Source organism: Pholis gunnellus (genome assembly GCF_910591455.1).
Source record: "Pholis gunnellus genome assembly, chromosome: 12".
NCBI lineage: Eukaryota > Metazoa > Chordata > Actinopteri > Perciformes > Pholidae > Pholis > Pholis gunnellus.
In genome coordinates, this window is record NC_136539.1 from 25149974 (window position 1) to 25164749 (window position 14776).

General features: G+C 41.3%; 1 protein-coding gene across 1 annotated transcript; it reads left to right on the forward strand.

Annotated features, from left to right (window-relative positions):
* Window positions 1-813: 813 nt before the first annotated feature.
* LOC306704323 (kinesin heavy chain-like) lies at window positions 814-14137 on the forward strand (the record flags this gene model as incomplete). Its single annotated transcript, XM_079170617.1, has 25 exons — window positions 814-948; window positions 3392-3479; window positions 3611-3684; window positions 3971-4075; window positions 4740-4788; window positions 4885-4940; window positions 5077-5164; window positions 5597-5721; window positions 5918-6022; window positions 6122-6270; window positions 6948-7096; window positions 7192-7361; window positions 7479-7547; window positions 7623-7829; window positions 8225-8371; window positions 8701-8889; window positions 9701-9818; window positions 9992-10068; window positions 10280-10389; window positions 10765-10866; window positions 11160-11220; window positions 11317-11388; window positions 12973-13077; window positions 13479-13695; window positions 13968-14137. The coding sequence occupies 25 exons, from the start codon at window positions 814-816 to the stop codon at window positions 14135-14137; spliced, it is 2937 nt and encodes a 978-aa protein (XP_079026743.1).
* Between the last annotated feature and the right edge of the window lie 639 nt (window positions 14138-14776).

The window sequence follows — 14776 nt, forward strand, 5'->3', positions numbered from 1 at the left end:
TAGTTAGGGTTAGTCCTCAGAATCCTTCTAAAGTGACTCTTTATCATCAACACCAAGATGTTTGATCATGAAGTCCATGAGAACAAGAATAGCAGAAGGAAGGAACCAGAATCAGGTCCACAACCAGGACTAAGACCAAGACCAGGGCCAACTGACCCGATGAGACTCACCATCATGAGACACATGATAACCCTAACCCCATGAGTCCAATGAATGAGGGTGAAGACTGCAGATAAGACTTTGACTCAGAGTCATTTATTTAATCACTGTGTTCATTCATAATGTTGATAATTCTGTCAGATGATCAGGCTCCACTAACAGGAGTATTTTCTATATATACATTATATACATAGATAATATATAATGTATACATATATTATCTATATACACTGTATATAATATATATATATATATTATCTATATATACTGTATATAATATATATATTATCTATATATACTGTATATAATATATAAAGATTATATATATATTTATCAGTTAATCTCTGTAGAAACAGGTAGGACACCATGTCCCAGAATGCCCTGCGGCTCGGTGGTCCAGGGTTGGACCTGTTTGATGTTCATCAGCATCCTGAAGGAGAGACGGTGATCACCGGGAATCTGATTCTTGAACTGCGGGACTCTGTTGGTTTTCTGTCCGGTAGATGACGAGTTGTTCCGGTCCGATGTTTTAAACCGTGTGAAGCTGAAGTGAAGCTTCCGTTTCTCCCGGTTTGTCTCTGATTTCAACCGTGAGCGTCTCGTGTCTCCTGTCTACTGGCAGCTCGTGAGTCTCCGTCTGTTTGCCGGCTCGTGATGGAGGACGCGGTGGAGTGCGGTGTGTGCGGTGTGAAGGTGATGTGTCGCTTCAGACCTCTGAACGATGCGGAGCGGACCAGAGGAGACAAATACATCCCGAAATTTAACGGAGAGGACACGGTGGTGGTGACGGTGAGTCTACTGTAACACGCCCTCCGTGAGTCCGTGAGCAGCAACAATAGAAACACAATAGACTCGTTTCATCACAATGTTTTTATTTAATCAGCAACAATAGAAACACAATAGACTCGTTTCATCACAATGTTTTTATTTAATCAGCAACAATAGAAACACAATAGACTCGTTTCATCACAATGTTTTTATTTAATCAGCAACAATAGAAACACAATAGACTCGTTTCATCACAATGTTTTTATTCCAGCAGCAACAATAGAAACACAATAGACTCGTTTCATCACAATGTTTTTATTCCAGCAGCAACAATATAAACACAATAGACTCGTTTCATCACAATGTTTTTATTTAATCAGCAACAATAGAAACACAATAGACTCGCTTCATCACAATGTTTTTATTTAATCAGCAACAATAGAAACACAATAGACTCGTTTCATCACAATGTTTTTATTCCAGCAGCAACAATATAAACACAATAGACTCGTTTCATCACAATGTTTTTAACCCTAACCCTATATATATAGAATTGTGTGTGTGTATATATATATATATATATATATATATATATAACTAACTCAGATAGTAAGTTGACCTCCGTCGTGGTTCCAGAAGTGTTCCTCAGGGTTAGATGGATCCTCAGTGATCAAGTCTGGTTTTAAATCATGAGCTCAGGAATAAATAACTGGACTAACTGGACTAATTTGATTAACTGGACAAACTGGACTGACTGGATTAACTGGACTAAATAGGTTAACTGGACTAGCTGGACTAACTGGGTAAACTGGACTAACTGGGTTAACTGGACTAACTCCCCTTGTGCCCGTGCCCCCCGTGACCTCCACCAGGAGGCCACGTCCCCACCCAAACCTAACCCTGGACTAACTGGACTAACCTAACCCTGGACTAACTGGACTAACCTAACCCTGGACTAACTGGACTAACCTAACCCTGGACTAACTGGACTAACCTAACCCTGGATTAACTGGACTAACCTAACCCTGGATTAACTGGACTAACCTAACCCTGGACTAACTGGACTAACCCTGGACTAACCTAACCCTGGACTAATTGGACTAACCTAACCCTGGACTAACTGGACTAACCTAACCCTGGATTAACTGGACTAACCTAACCCTGGATTAACTGGACTAACCTAACCCTGGACTAACTGGACTAACCCTGGACTAACCTAACCCTGGACTAACTGGACTAACCTAACCCTGGACTAACCTAACCCTGGACTAACTGGACTACCCTAACCCTGGATTAACTGGACTAACCTAACCCTGGACTAACTGGACTAACCTAACCCTGGATTAACTGGACTAACCTAACCCTGGACTAACTGGACTAACCTAACCCTGGATTAACTGGACTAACCTAACCCTGGACTAACTGGACTAACCCTAACCCCGGACTAACCTAACCCTGGACTAACTGGACTAACCTAACCCTGGACTAACTGGACTAACCTAACCCTGGACTAACTGGACTAACCTAACCCTGGACTAACTGGACTAACCTAACCCTGGACTAACTGGACTAACCTAACCCTGGATTAACTGGACTAACCTAACCCTGGACTAACTGGACTAACCTAACCCTGGATTGGAGAGTATCTCTGAAATATAATCTGGAGCTTTAAACATAATCAATCAAATGTAAAATAATCAGCTGTATTGTTTGTTTATGGATCTTTTCTTTTCCGTTTCTGAGAATAAACAGAAAGTCTTTGGTTTGACTGCTTTAATATATTCATACTTTAATGCAGATATTATTCCTCTGACATATAGATATGAAAGCTGTTCTGACAGAAGCGAAATAAACAGATAAATATAAATAGTTCAATATTAATATTAAGACCAGCAGGAATTTGCTGACTCATCGGTTTAACAAAGATTAAAACTGTTTAAATACCAGAATAAAGGTACAAATGTACAGTGATGAGCACTGATCATATTCTTAGTAATTATAAAATAAATAACTTTATTTACAGATTATTAAACATTATGCAGTAAAAGACGAGCTCAGCTCTCTTTATATCAGTTTATCTGCTTCCTGCTCCTCAGAGGATAAACCCTTTGTGTTTTAATGATGTTCAAATGTTATTAAATCATGAAATTAAAAAGCAGATGATTAGTTATTAACCCTTTAAACTTGGTGCCCAACTTCATTCAAACCCTCATAACTTTTGGTAAAATCTTGTTTATACCTTCAGCTGCAACAATCTGTTAAAAAAACTAAATATCAACTTTCCAATGAAAGATGTTCTGTTGAATAGTAAACTCTCCTGTTTAACAAACATTGAACTGCAAACTATCCTTGAGGCTTCTTTACAGTACAAAATATATCCTGTAATAATATGTTGCATCAGTATTTTAAGCGTCACGTTCTCTGTAAACTCTTTTATTTTGGCGGTGTGCTTCCTGTGTTTCAGGGGAAGCCGTACGTGTTCGATAAAGTTCTGTCTCCGAACACCGAACAGGTTCAGGTCTACGACACCTGCGCCAGACAGATCGTTAAAGGTCAGTTCACCTGGTTATCAAGCCTTTATATATCTATACCATAATATATGTGTACATGTGTGTATATATATATATATACATATATACATGCTGTGTGTGTGTGTGTGTGTGTGTGTGTGTGTGTGTTTCAGATGTGCTGGGAGGTTACAACGGGACCATCTTTGCTTACGGTCAGACGGCCTCAGGAAAGACTCACACCATGGAGGTCAGTCTGATATCCATATATCAATATATATATATATATATCGTATATTCTATTTAGTCCATTTTATTTTCAGTATTTTCTCAGTAGCAGCATTAACTATATTTCTACTGATCTCATCAAACATCTGTTTAAATTGATTTAACGCCCTAAAAATACTTCAACACTCTCAGGTGTGTGTATTGTATATTATTTTATATATTATTTTTAAAACACTCAGGTGTGTGTTTTGTATATTATTTTTTAAATATTCTCAGGTGTGTGTTTTGTATCTTCTATTGTTTTTCAGGGGAGTCTGCACGACCCTCGTTTGATGGGAATCATCCCTCGTATCTCCAGAGACATCTTTGATCACATTTACTCGATGGACGAAAACCTGGAGTTTCACATCAAGGTGATGATGTCATCTGTACACTGATGACATCATCAGTCACATCAAACCAAAACCACAAAACATGATTTATTCAAACACGTTATTGTTTAAATTCATACGGTCTATTATATAGATTTGTCCCACAGTAAACTGCAATCACAATAAATATAATAAATAAGTAAATATCAGAAACAGAAACACATGATGTTTCTGGAGCTTCTTCTTCTCTTGTGTTGCTCTGATTGAGGTTCTTTAAGTTCTGATCTGTGATCAGATCCTCAGCATTAGACCAGTGATGCGTTCACTGACCTGCTGCTCTCCATATGTTCACTGTTCACTAGCTGCTCTGCACTTCTCCAAGCAGGTATAAATACCATGTAACATACAATAGTCTGAGTACTATTCGTATTCATATTATGAGTATTATTATTATCATTTCACAAGCTTTGGATTAATAGAAAAACTAAAGTTCTGTTTGACATCTTTTGTGAAAAGGAAGTTAGTCTTTTTCCCTGTAAATTATAATATTTAATGTATCGAATAAAATGAAGACTAGAAATATACACGGGTTCATTTTCATCAATAAAGCTGATATATTTACAGATATAACATGTAAAGAATAACTAATCACATATAATGTAACATTTTATTTTGACATAATGAAACATTTCTCTTTTCTCTGCAGGTCTCTTATTTTGAAATCTATCTGGATAAGATCAGAGACTTACTGGACGGTGATGATAATATTTAAAATCTATATTTTTATTTTTATATTTATATAATATTGATGAATGACATTCAGGTGCTGACTGGTGTGATTCATGTTTCAGTGTCAAAGACAAACCTGTCGGTCCACGAGGACAAGAACAGGGTTCCTTTTGTGAAGGTATCTTTACTTCCTGTTGTCCCAGTACTACAGTATCAGTACTACAGTATCAGTACTACAGTATCAGTACTACAGTATAAGCACTGCAGCATCAGTACTACAAGAACACATTTTGCTGATGTGTATTTTCTTTCAGGGCTGCACGGAGCGTTTTGTTTCTAGTCCTGATGAAGTGATGGACGTAATCGACGAGGGGAAAGCCAACCGACACGTCGCCGTCACCAGTGAGTCTGTACTTCTACTACTAGTAGTACTACTACTACTATTACAACTACAACCACGACTACTACTACTACTAGAACTACTACTACTACTATAACGTATTTACTACAAATACATATAGATTTATACTGTATTTACTATGAATATATATAGATTCATAATCTACTTCATATGAATATATAGAGATTTATAATGTATTTCCTGCGGTGGTTGTGTATTAGCACTATGATGTACTTCCTGCGGTGGTTGTGTATTAGCACTATGATGTACTTCCTGCGGTGGTTGTGTATTAGCACTATGCTGTACTTCCTGCGGTGGTTGTGTATTAGCACTATGATGTACTTCCTGCGGTGGTTGTGTATTAGTACTATGATGTACTTCCTGCGGTGGTTGTGTATTAGTACTATGATGTACTTCCTCTGTTCCTCCTGCAGACATGAACGAGCACAGCTCTCGCAGTCACAGTATTTTTCAGATCAACATCAAGCAGGAGAACATGGAGACGGAGCTCAAGCTGTCGGGGAAACTCTACCTGGTCGACCTGGCAGGCAGCGAGAAGGTCACAATGCTTCACCACACTCACTTTATTGATTTATTGATTATTATTGAGTTATTGATCCGAGCTAAATATATCCACTAATAAGATATGTAACTGAAAACGGAGCAGTAATCAATAACAAACACAAAAGTTTCCTATGTATATATATATATCTGATGATGACACTGGTGATGAAGACCATGGTGATTTTGTTCAGGTGAGTAAAACGGGAGCAGAAGGTTCCGTGTTGGACGAAGCCAAGAACATCAACAAGTCTCTTTCTGCTCTGGGGAACGTCATCGCTGCTCTGAGTGAAGGAACAGTGAGTCTGAACTTGTTCTGATGGAACCTGAAACACTTTGTCTTTAGTAAAAGTAACTTCAGACCTCAGTCATGTGACCCTCATGTCGTGTGCTGATAGAAAACTCACGTCCCGTACCGAGACAGTAAGATGACCCGGATCCTGCAGGACTCTCTGGGAGGAAACTGTCGAACCACCATCATCATCTGCTGCTCTCCTTCTGTTTACAACGAGGCTGAAACCAAGTCCACCCTCATGTTCGGACAGAGGTACAGGACCACATCACTCACATGTTCAGATGGAGTCTCACTGTAAAGCTGGTATCAGTCCGTTTATTAGGAACTATGGGCATTCGTTGTCCCTGCAGGATGAACCCTAATGATGCTGGTCTCTGATCTTTACTCTGTATATCTTAAAGACAGATTCAAGTTTACTTTGTCATTTTAAAGCACACTTTTTTCCAGACTTCCATCTTGGTTGTAAACAAGTTGGCATTACTGCAATAAGTTTACTTCTTTTTGACGCAAATCTGCAGAATGTGTTACATGTTAAAGATATAATCAGTCAGTTCATGGTCCTCTCCTGAAGTCATCATTGTAACGTACAGCAACAGGATAGTAGTACCAGTATGCTGAATGGTACTTTTGTGTACACTTTTCTTTTGCTTCTAGTATTCTTTCTAACATAGTACACACAGCACAGGAAACACATTAAGTACACTGCAGTGTGGAGGGACATGTAATGGACAAGTTAATATGTGGATGGTTGACAGAGTCTATTTTGGAAGCATCGTGCATAGCTAAAGGATCTCTCAGGTTTGACGCTTGATGACTCAGTTATCACCCTTCATCTCCATCATCTCTCACAACACCTGTCAACATCCATCCACCACCTGTTATCTATCAGACAAGTGAAGACACCTTCCTGTGTTGTTTTTGTGTTTCAGAGCAAAAACCATAAAGAACACAGTGTCTGTGAACCTGGAGCTGACAGCTGAAGAGTGGAAGAAGAAGTACGAGAAAGAGACGGAAAAGAACAGGAGTCTGAACATCATGTTACAAAAACAGGAGAACGAGCTGAAACGCTGGAGGAAAGGTAAACAGTAGAAGTGTTGAGTTACAAAGCCTGGAGATGGGAGGTGTGTTTAGCTCTGATTGGACATTACTTTTCTGAACTCCTAACTTCTCCAGGTGAGTCTGTACCTGTGGAGGAGCAGCTGAGCAGCAGAAACAAGAAAAGCAGCAGTGAAGCGACAGCAGTGATGGACAGCTTAGCCCCGCCCCCTGTCCCTCTGTCAGACGATCAAAAGACTCAGTACGAGACGCTCATCACCGACCTGTACCACCAGCTGGACGACAAGGTGAGTCCTACCTGTCCTATCATATAGATTATAAAGGGAGTCTTACCTGTACTACCATCTTGGGCCCTTTTGTTCTGTTTAAGTCTGTGATTAAAAATCAGCTGACTCATGTTTTAGGATGATGAGATCAACCATCACAGTCAGACGGCCGAGGAACTCAAACAGCAGTTGATTGATCAGGACGAGGTGAGTCTCTATAAATCTCCATAGTGCTGTATCTATCAATGGAAACATCTACCTCCTCATAATCCCATCATTCAGCTGTTGGTGTCGAGCCGTCAGGACTATGAGCGTGTGCAGGAGGAGCTGTCGCGGCTGCACAGGGATAGTGACTCGGCCAAAAAGGAGGTGAAGGAGGTGCTGCAGGCGCTGGAGGAGCTCGCTGTCAACTACGACCACAAGAGCCAAGAAGTGGAGACCAAGAACCGCTGCAACGATCAGCTGAACGAGGAGCTTGCACGCAAAACTGTGAGTCCACATGAAGAAGCAAGGGTGCTAGGGTCTTTTACGGTAGAACGTTAGGACGATAGGATGTTAGGGTAGGATGGTAGGGCAGCAGAATGTTAGAATGGTTGATTGGTAGGACGGTAGGATGGGTTAGGGTGGTAGGGTCTTACGGTAGGATGTTCAGATGTTAGGGTGGGATGGTAGGGAGTTAGAGTGGTAGGATGGTAGGACAGCAGGATGTTAGAATAGTTGATTTTATTTTAAGAAAAAAGAGGCCTTTTTTTTAAAGAACAGAGGTAGACAATGGGAACAATGGGCCACTCCTTTGTGCACCATCTCCACCAGTGAGCTATCTGGGCACCCTGAGCTATGTATGTTTGGTAGAGATCAGCTCTTCTTCTGGTCCTGTGTTTCAGGTGAGTCAGGAGGCGGTTCAGAGGGAGCTGGACACCCTGAACGAGGTCAGTTCTCATCATAAGAAGCGGTCAGCAGACATCCTCAGTCTGCTGCTTAGAGACCTTAGTGACATCGGCAGCGTCCTCGGTACCACTGACCTCAAAGCTGTAAGACTACAACTCTTCCTCTACTGTTTCACATATCATACTAATGTTACATGTCAGCCTGTGTGGCGTTGACTCCTGAATACTAACAGTGTGCAGGACTAAATCATCTATATATGCATGTATAGCAATGTTACTTACGCTAAAGTTGTCTGTTTTTCACAAGTTTTACCTGATTTCTAAATGTCCAAGCCTTAACTAAACTTATCTTGTCCTTTTAATGGATTGGTCATCTCTTCCCCCGAAATGGACGCAGTGAGGTTTACTAAGGACATCACGATTACACAGCTTTGAATGAAGTGTGTCACATCAGTATCTCTCTGTCTCTTCAGATGACAGAGACAAGTGGAGTGATGGAGGACGAGTTTACCACAGCTCGTCTCTACATTAGTAAAATGAAGTCTGAGGTCAAATCGCTGGTGAACCGCAGCAAACAGCTGGAGGTCAACCTGACGGAGAACATCTGTAGGATGGAGGCTGATGAGAAGGAGCTCAACAGCTGTCAGCTGCTTGTCTCACAGGTAATAGATTACGTTCAAAGTTCCAACCAGAGTTTGGATCAAAACACTCTGGAACCGTAGAAATTCAGAGGTTCACGATCAGAATCAGAATCGTTTATTGCCAAGGAAGTTTGCACCTCCAAGGAATTTGTCGTGGCGGGTGGTGCGTAACATTTAACAATAAACAATAACATTAAACAATCAACAACAATCAACACAGTGCAAGAAATAGAAACATATTTACAATTTACAATAGAATATAAAATAAAGTGCACAACAAACAGATAACAGGACTGTAGACAAGTGAAATGTTAAAAGTGTCGAGTGTGTTTAAATAAAGAAACAGGGATATGCGGGGGAGTGACCAGTAGGAAATTGTCCTGGGGAAGACAGAGTCAGTGGGGGACCCGGGCTCTGTTAATAAGCCCGACTGACGATGGGAAGAAACTGTTGATGTGGCGTGAGGTCTTGGTCCTGATGGAGGTCTTGGTCCTGATGGAGGTCTTGGTCCTGATGGACCTCAGCCTCCTGCCAGATGGAAGGGTCACGAACAGTTTATGTCCAGGGTGAGAGGGGTCGGCTACAATCCTTCTCGCTTCAGGGTCCTTGAAGCGAACAAGTCCTGGAGGGACGGCAGATTGAGGCCAATCACCCTCTCAGCAGAGCGGATGATGCGCTGCAGCCTGAACTTGTCCTTGGCAGTGGCTGCAGCGTACCAGACTGTGATGGAGGAGCAGAGGATGGACTCAATGATGGCAGTGTATAAATGAATGGATTATAATATATTAAGATTACGATTATTCTGAGTACATAATGTTTATGCTTGTTGCAGCTCCAGGCGAAGATTGTGTCTCTGACAGACGACCTGCAGAGGGTCGAGCAGAAGAAGAGGAAACTGGAAGAGAGTCAGGACGGTCTGATGGAGGAGGTCGCCAAACTCAACGCTCAAGGTCAGAAGTCTCAATCATGACAGGAAACACTGCTCTCTTATTGGCTCAAACACAGTTCAACAGATGAGACACTATTACAAATCAACACTGAGTTAACATCTGTAAAAACAGCTTCCTGTGTGTGTGTGTGTGTGTGTGTGTGTGTGTGTGTGACTCTGTCTGTCTGTCTCCAGATCAAATGCATGAGGTGACGGTGATGGACAAAGAGAAAGAACACATGAGCAGACTGAAGGATGCTGTTGAGATGAAGGTAGAAATCATCAATGCATTTCTGATCAAAGCAAAAGTACTACGAACGTCTACTAATTTACAATAATGATACAAATGTTACACCACAGGGAACATTTGTATTATTCAGGACCTTCATATTCTGTAGGGAAATGAAGTGAGTTAAGTGTTCCTTCTTTATGTAAATTAAGTGAGTTAGAGAACCATAACTTAACTGTTGTTTTGTTCTGTAGAGAACTCTGGAGGAACAGATGGAGAACCACAGAGAAGTTCATCACAAACAGCTGAGTCGGCTACGTGACGAGATTGAGCAGAAGCATAGAGATGTCGACCAACTCAAAGAGTACATTGATTATAATAACCGATCATTGACTGATTATCACTATTGATCATGTCGAACATAACTGATCAGTGAGATGTGGTTGTAATCAAAAGTAATAGTTATATTATTGTAATTGTTTCTATCTTTTTTAAACACAGGTGTGTATGACAGCATTTGTTTTTGCACTTCATTATGATGTCATAACATAAGTGACTCTTCTTTTTAGTCACATTTAAGTCATTTGTTTTAGTCGACAAGAAGATTTTCTCCGGGAATTTTCATCCTAATTTTTGCTGTGCTTTTTCATTTTGATGACTATTAAGCATTTGAGGCCACACCTGTAGAAATGCGGTGGCAGTAACGGAGTATTAATAAATGCTGTATGTGTTAATTTAGTGGGAATCAAGCTCTGCAGCTGGAGAACCGGAAGCTTAAGTCTGATTTTGACAAACTTAAAGCTGAGGATCAGAACAAAGGCCAGAAACTTCAGAAACTGCTGTAAGTTTGTCCCATTGTGCTCAACTTAGACTCATCAAGAACTCTGCTGCTTTTGGACAAACATTCGTCTGTTAGTTTGCTTCCATACACCAGTTTTTATGCCTCTCTAAATCAATAAATATATATATATATTCAGTGGAAACACAGGATTAATTACAGTTGAAATATCAGTAATTCGTGTTTCATATTGCCGGAGGTGTACAATTTGGCGTATGGATAAAACTAAAATATTTGGATAAAATATTAATACCATCAGTCAGGTTGTTTTATTGAACTTTGTTTGTGTGATTAAGGTTCCTGAATGAGAAGAGAGAACAAGCCAAAGAGGACCTGAAGGGTCTGGAGGAGACTGTGGTAGGTGGATTATTATTTTTTTTAAACATTTATTATATCTTGTCTGCAGAAGTGACACATCTGAGATCAGTTGAGTTATTGTTTTTCATCCAATAGGCCAAAGAGCTGCAGACGCTGACCACCCTCCGTAAAGTCTTCATCCAAGACCTCGGCACTCGAGTCAAGAACGTGAGAAAACCAGACAGTTCCTCTGAGCATTAAATCCACCAACAACAAAATCTACAAAACTTCACAGAGAACATTATCTTAGAAAATGAGTTATTAATGAAAGTATTTAGCTTCAGAACAACCATCCAAAGTACAACCTGCAGGTTTTACCTCCTCTGCCAAAGTGTGGGTACAGCGTTGGGGGTGATTGTGAATTACTATTAAGGCAGGAGGCAGGACCATGGTCCAGGTAAAACCACGATCCATGGAAACCTGTGAGGAGAGATAGCACAAAGACTGAGGAAGAAGCAAAGTTATTAATGTGCATTAATGGGACATGAATATATACAGAAGCAGAGTAAGAGGAGAGAGGAGCTCAGTGTATCATTGGAAGTCCTCCAGCAGTCTGGGTCTATAAACCTGAACCAGCCCTAACTATAAACCTGATCCAGTCCTAACTATAAACCTGAGCCAGCCCTAACTATAAACCTGAGCCAGCCCCAACTATAAACCTGAGCCAGTCCTAACTATAAACCTGAACCAGCCCTAACTATAAACCTGAGCCAGCCCTAACTATAAACCTGAACCAGTTCTAACTATAAACCTGAGCCAGCCCTAACTATAAACCTGAGCCAGTCCTAACTATAAACCTGAACCAGCCCTAACTATAAACCTGAGCCAGCCCTCACTATAAACCTGAGCCAGCCCTAACTATAAACCTGAACCAGCCCTATCTATAAACCTGAGCCAGCCCTCACTATAAACCTGAACCAGCCCTAACTATAAACCTGAACCAGCCCTAACTATAAACCTGAACCAGTCCTAACTATGAACCTGAACCAGCCCTTGTTGTATGAATGTTAGTTAGAGACCCGATGGGCAGGTGGCACCTTGATGGTAGCCCCTGGCATCAGTGTATGAATGGGTGAATGATGACATGTGCTGTTAAAGCGCTTTGCATAGTCGGAAGATTAGAAACCGCTATTTACCATTTACCAATAACTACTTGAAACACAATTGCCAAAACCTGTAACTCGTGGACCAAACCCCTGAACCAATTCTGCAAAAATACACGTTTCCTGTTTCACACTCGGATTGCAGTTCTAATCCACACTTTTTTTCAAAACACTACACACTTCTCTAATATTTGGCACAATCTTCATAAATAAAGCTAGTTTTCACATGGAACACCAAATTTGAATGTATTCCTCAAATTGGAAAACACATGTTGTACAATTGTTCAATTAGCAATCAGAGCTTTAGCAGTTTAGGAGCCATGGATGCCGACATAGAAGAGAGCGGCATAGCAAGACTGAGGGAAGAAGATGGGGAGGCCACATTCCAACTAGGTCGGACATAGACCACACAGATGATCATGTTCCACAATTCAAGAAATAAAACAGTCTCATGGTTAGACTAAGAAGTTCAACGTCAGCACACAGTTACTCTCATAGTGCACTGTTACAGTTGTCTGTTTTGTGAGGAGTTTAAAGAAACATAAAGGGTCATTATGTTTCTTTGTGAGAGTAAGATGTTAGATGGATGGGGTTAGGTGTGTGAACCTGAACATGAGCTTTGAGGTTTTCCTGTTTCTTGTTCAAACAGAGTTCAGAGAATGACTGCGACGAGGCCGGCGGCAGTCTGGCTCAGAGACAGAGGATCATCTTCTTAGAAAATAACCTGGAGCAGCTCAGCAAGGTCCACAAACAGGTAAGTGATCACACCTGTTCACCTTGATTACTGTTGTTAAACTCACAATCTTTACGATCACTTCACTTAATACGATGACAAAGGTTGGATCACTAAACAATGCATCCTCAATTTAGTTTGATGACAGAAATAAGATTCTCATTTCTAGTTGAAAACTATTGATTTTCCCAACTGAAATAACAACTGTGGGATTCTTTATCATCGTGTGTAAAGTTAGAGGAAGTTTATATATATACATATATATACTGTATACAAACACATCTACATAGAAGTCTGTTCAATTCACCTTTAAATGCATACCTCTCAAAAACGCAATGAAACAACACCAACTGTGAGTCCAGCCTGCTGTTTGACACATCTGTCTAATTGAGTTTGTAAATTTAACCCTTTGTATTCGTCAGCTTGTGCGGGACAATGGAGACCTTCGTTGCGAGCTACCTAAGCTAGAGAAGCGTCTGCGGGCCACAGCAGAGCGAGTGAAAGCTCTGGAAGTTGCCCTGAGAGATGCCAAGGAGTCGGCCGTAAGGGATCGCAAACGCTATCAACAGGAAGTGGACCGCATCAAAGAGGGTGTTCGCTCCAAGAACGTCTCCAGGAGAGGAAACTCTGCTCAGATAGGTGAGGACATGTTTGTTACACAACTAACTCAACATCCTAATGAGTCAGATCTTCAGGACTAACCTGAGGGCGGTGCCTGAGCAAAGGTTATTACACAAGGGTTCATCCTCTGAGGACTTTCCAGGATTTTAGTGTAAGTGTGTCTTGAAGATGGCTTTGGTCACCAGATGAGTTGTTCGGGTTAGAGTTAACACTTTGATGTGTTGAGGCTGAATCTGGTCCATGTTTGAAGAAGTCAACAGCTGATTCACTTTTCGCATGTCTCTATGTAGCCAAGCCAATCAGAGCCGGACATCAACATCAGCAGCCGTCCTCCTCTGCATCCATCAGACTGACCATCCGAGGAGGGGGGGTGAGGTCCAGTCCACGTCATCACTCCCCTCGACAGCAACCACCTCAACAACCTGAAAAACAACAACCCCATCAGAGCCACATCAAGTAAGCTACAGGTGAGTTACAACCACAGCAACCACAGCAACCACAGCAACCACAGCAACCACATCAACCACAGCAACCACATCAACCACATCAACCACATCAACCACATCAACCACAGCAACCACATCAACCACAGCAACCACATCAACCACAGCAACCACATCAACCACAGCAACCACATCAACCACATCAACCACATCAACCACAGCAACCACATCAGCCACATCAACCACATCAGCCACATCAGCCACATCAACCACAGCAACCACAGCAACCACAGCAACCACATCAACCACATCAGCCACAGCAACCACATCAGCCACATCAACCACATCAGCCACATCAACAACAGCAACCACATCAACCACATCAACCACATCAACCACATCAACCACAGCAACCACATCAACCACAGCAACCACAGCAACCACATCAACCACAGCAACCACATCAGCCACATCAACCACAGCAACCACATCAACCACACCAACAACCATGGATCTGTGAGAGACTGTGGGATTAGAGAGGGTCTCCATAATTATAATTCAAATATAATCTGTCCTTAAGGTTTGGGAGTCATGCTTCTTGATGTCAATGTTCAGTATGTTGTGTTGAATAAACGGTGTGTTGATCAGCTTTGTTA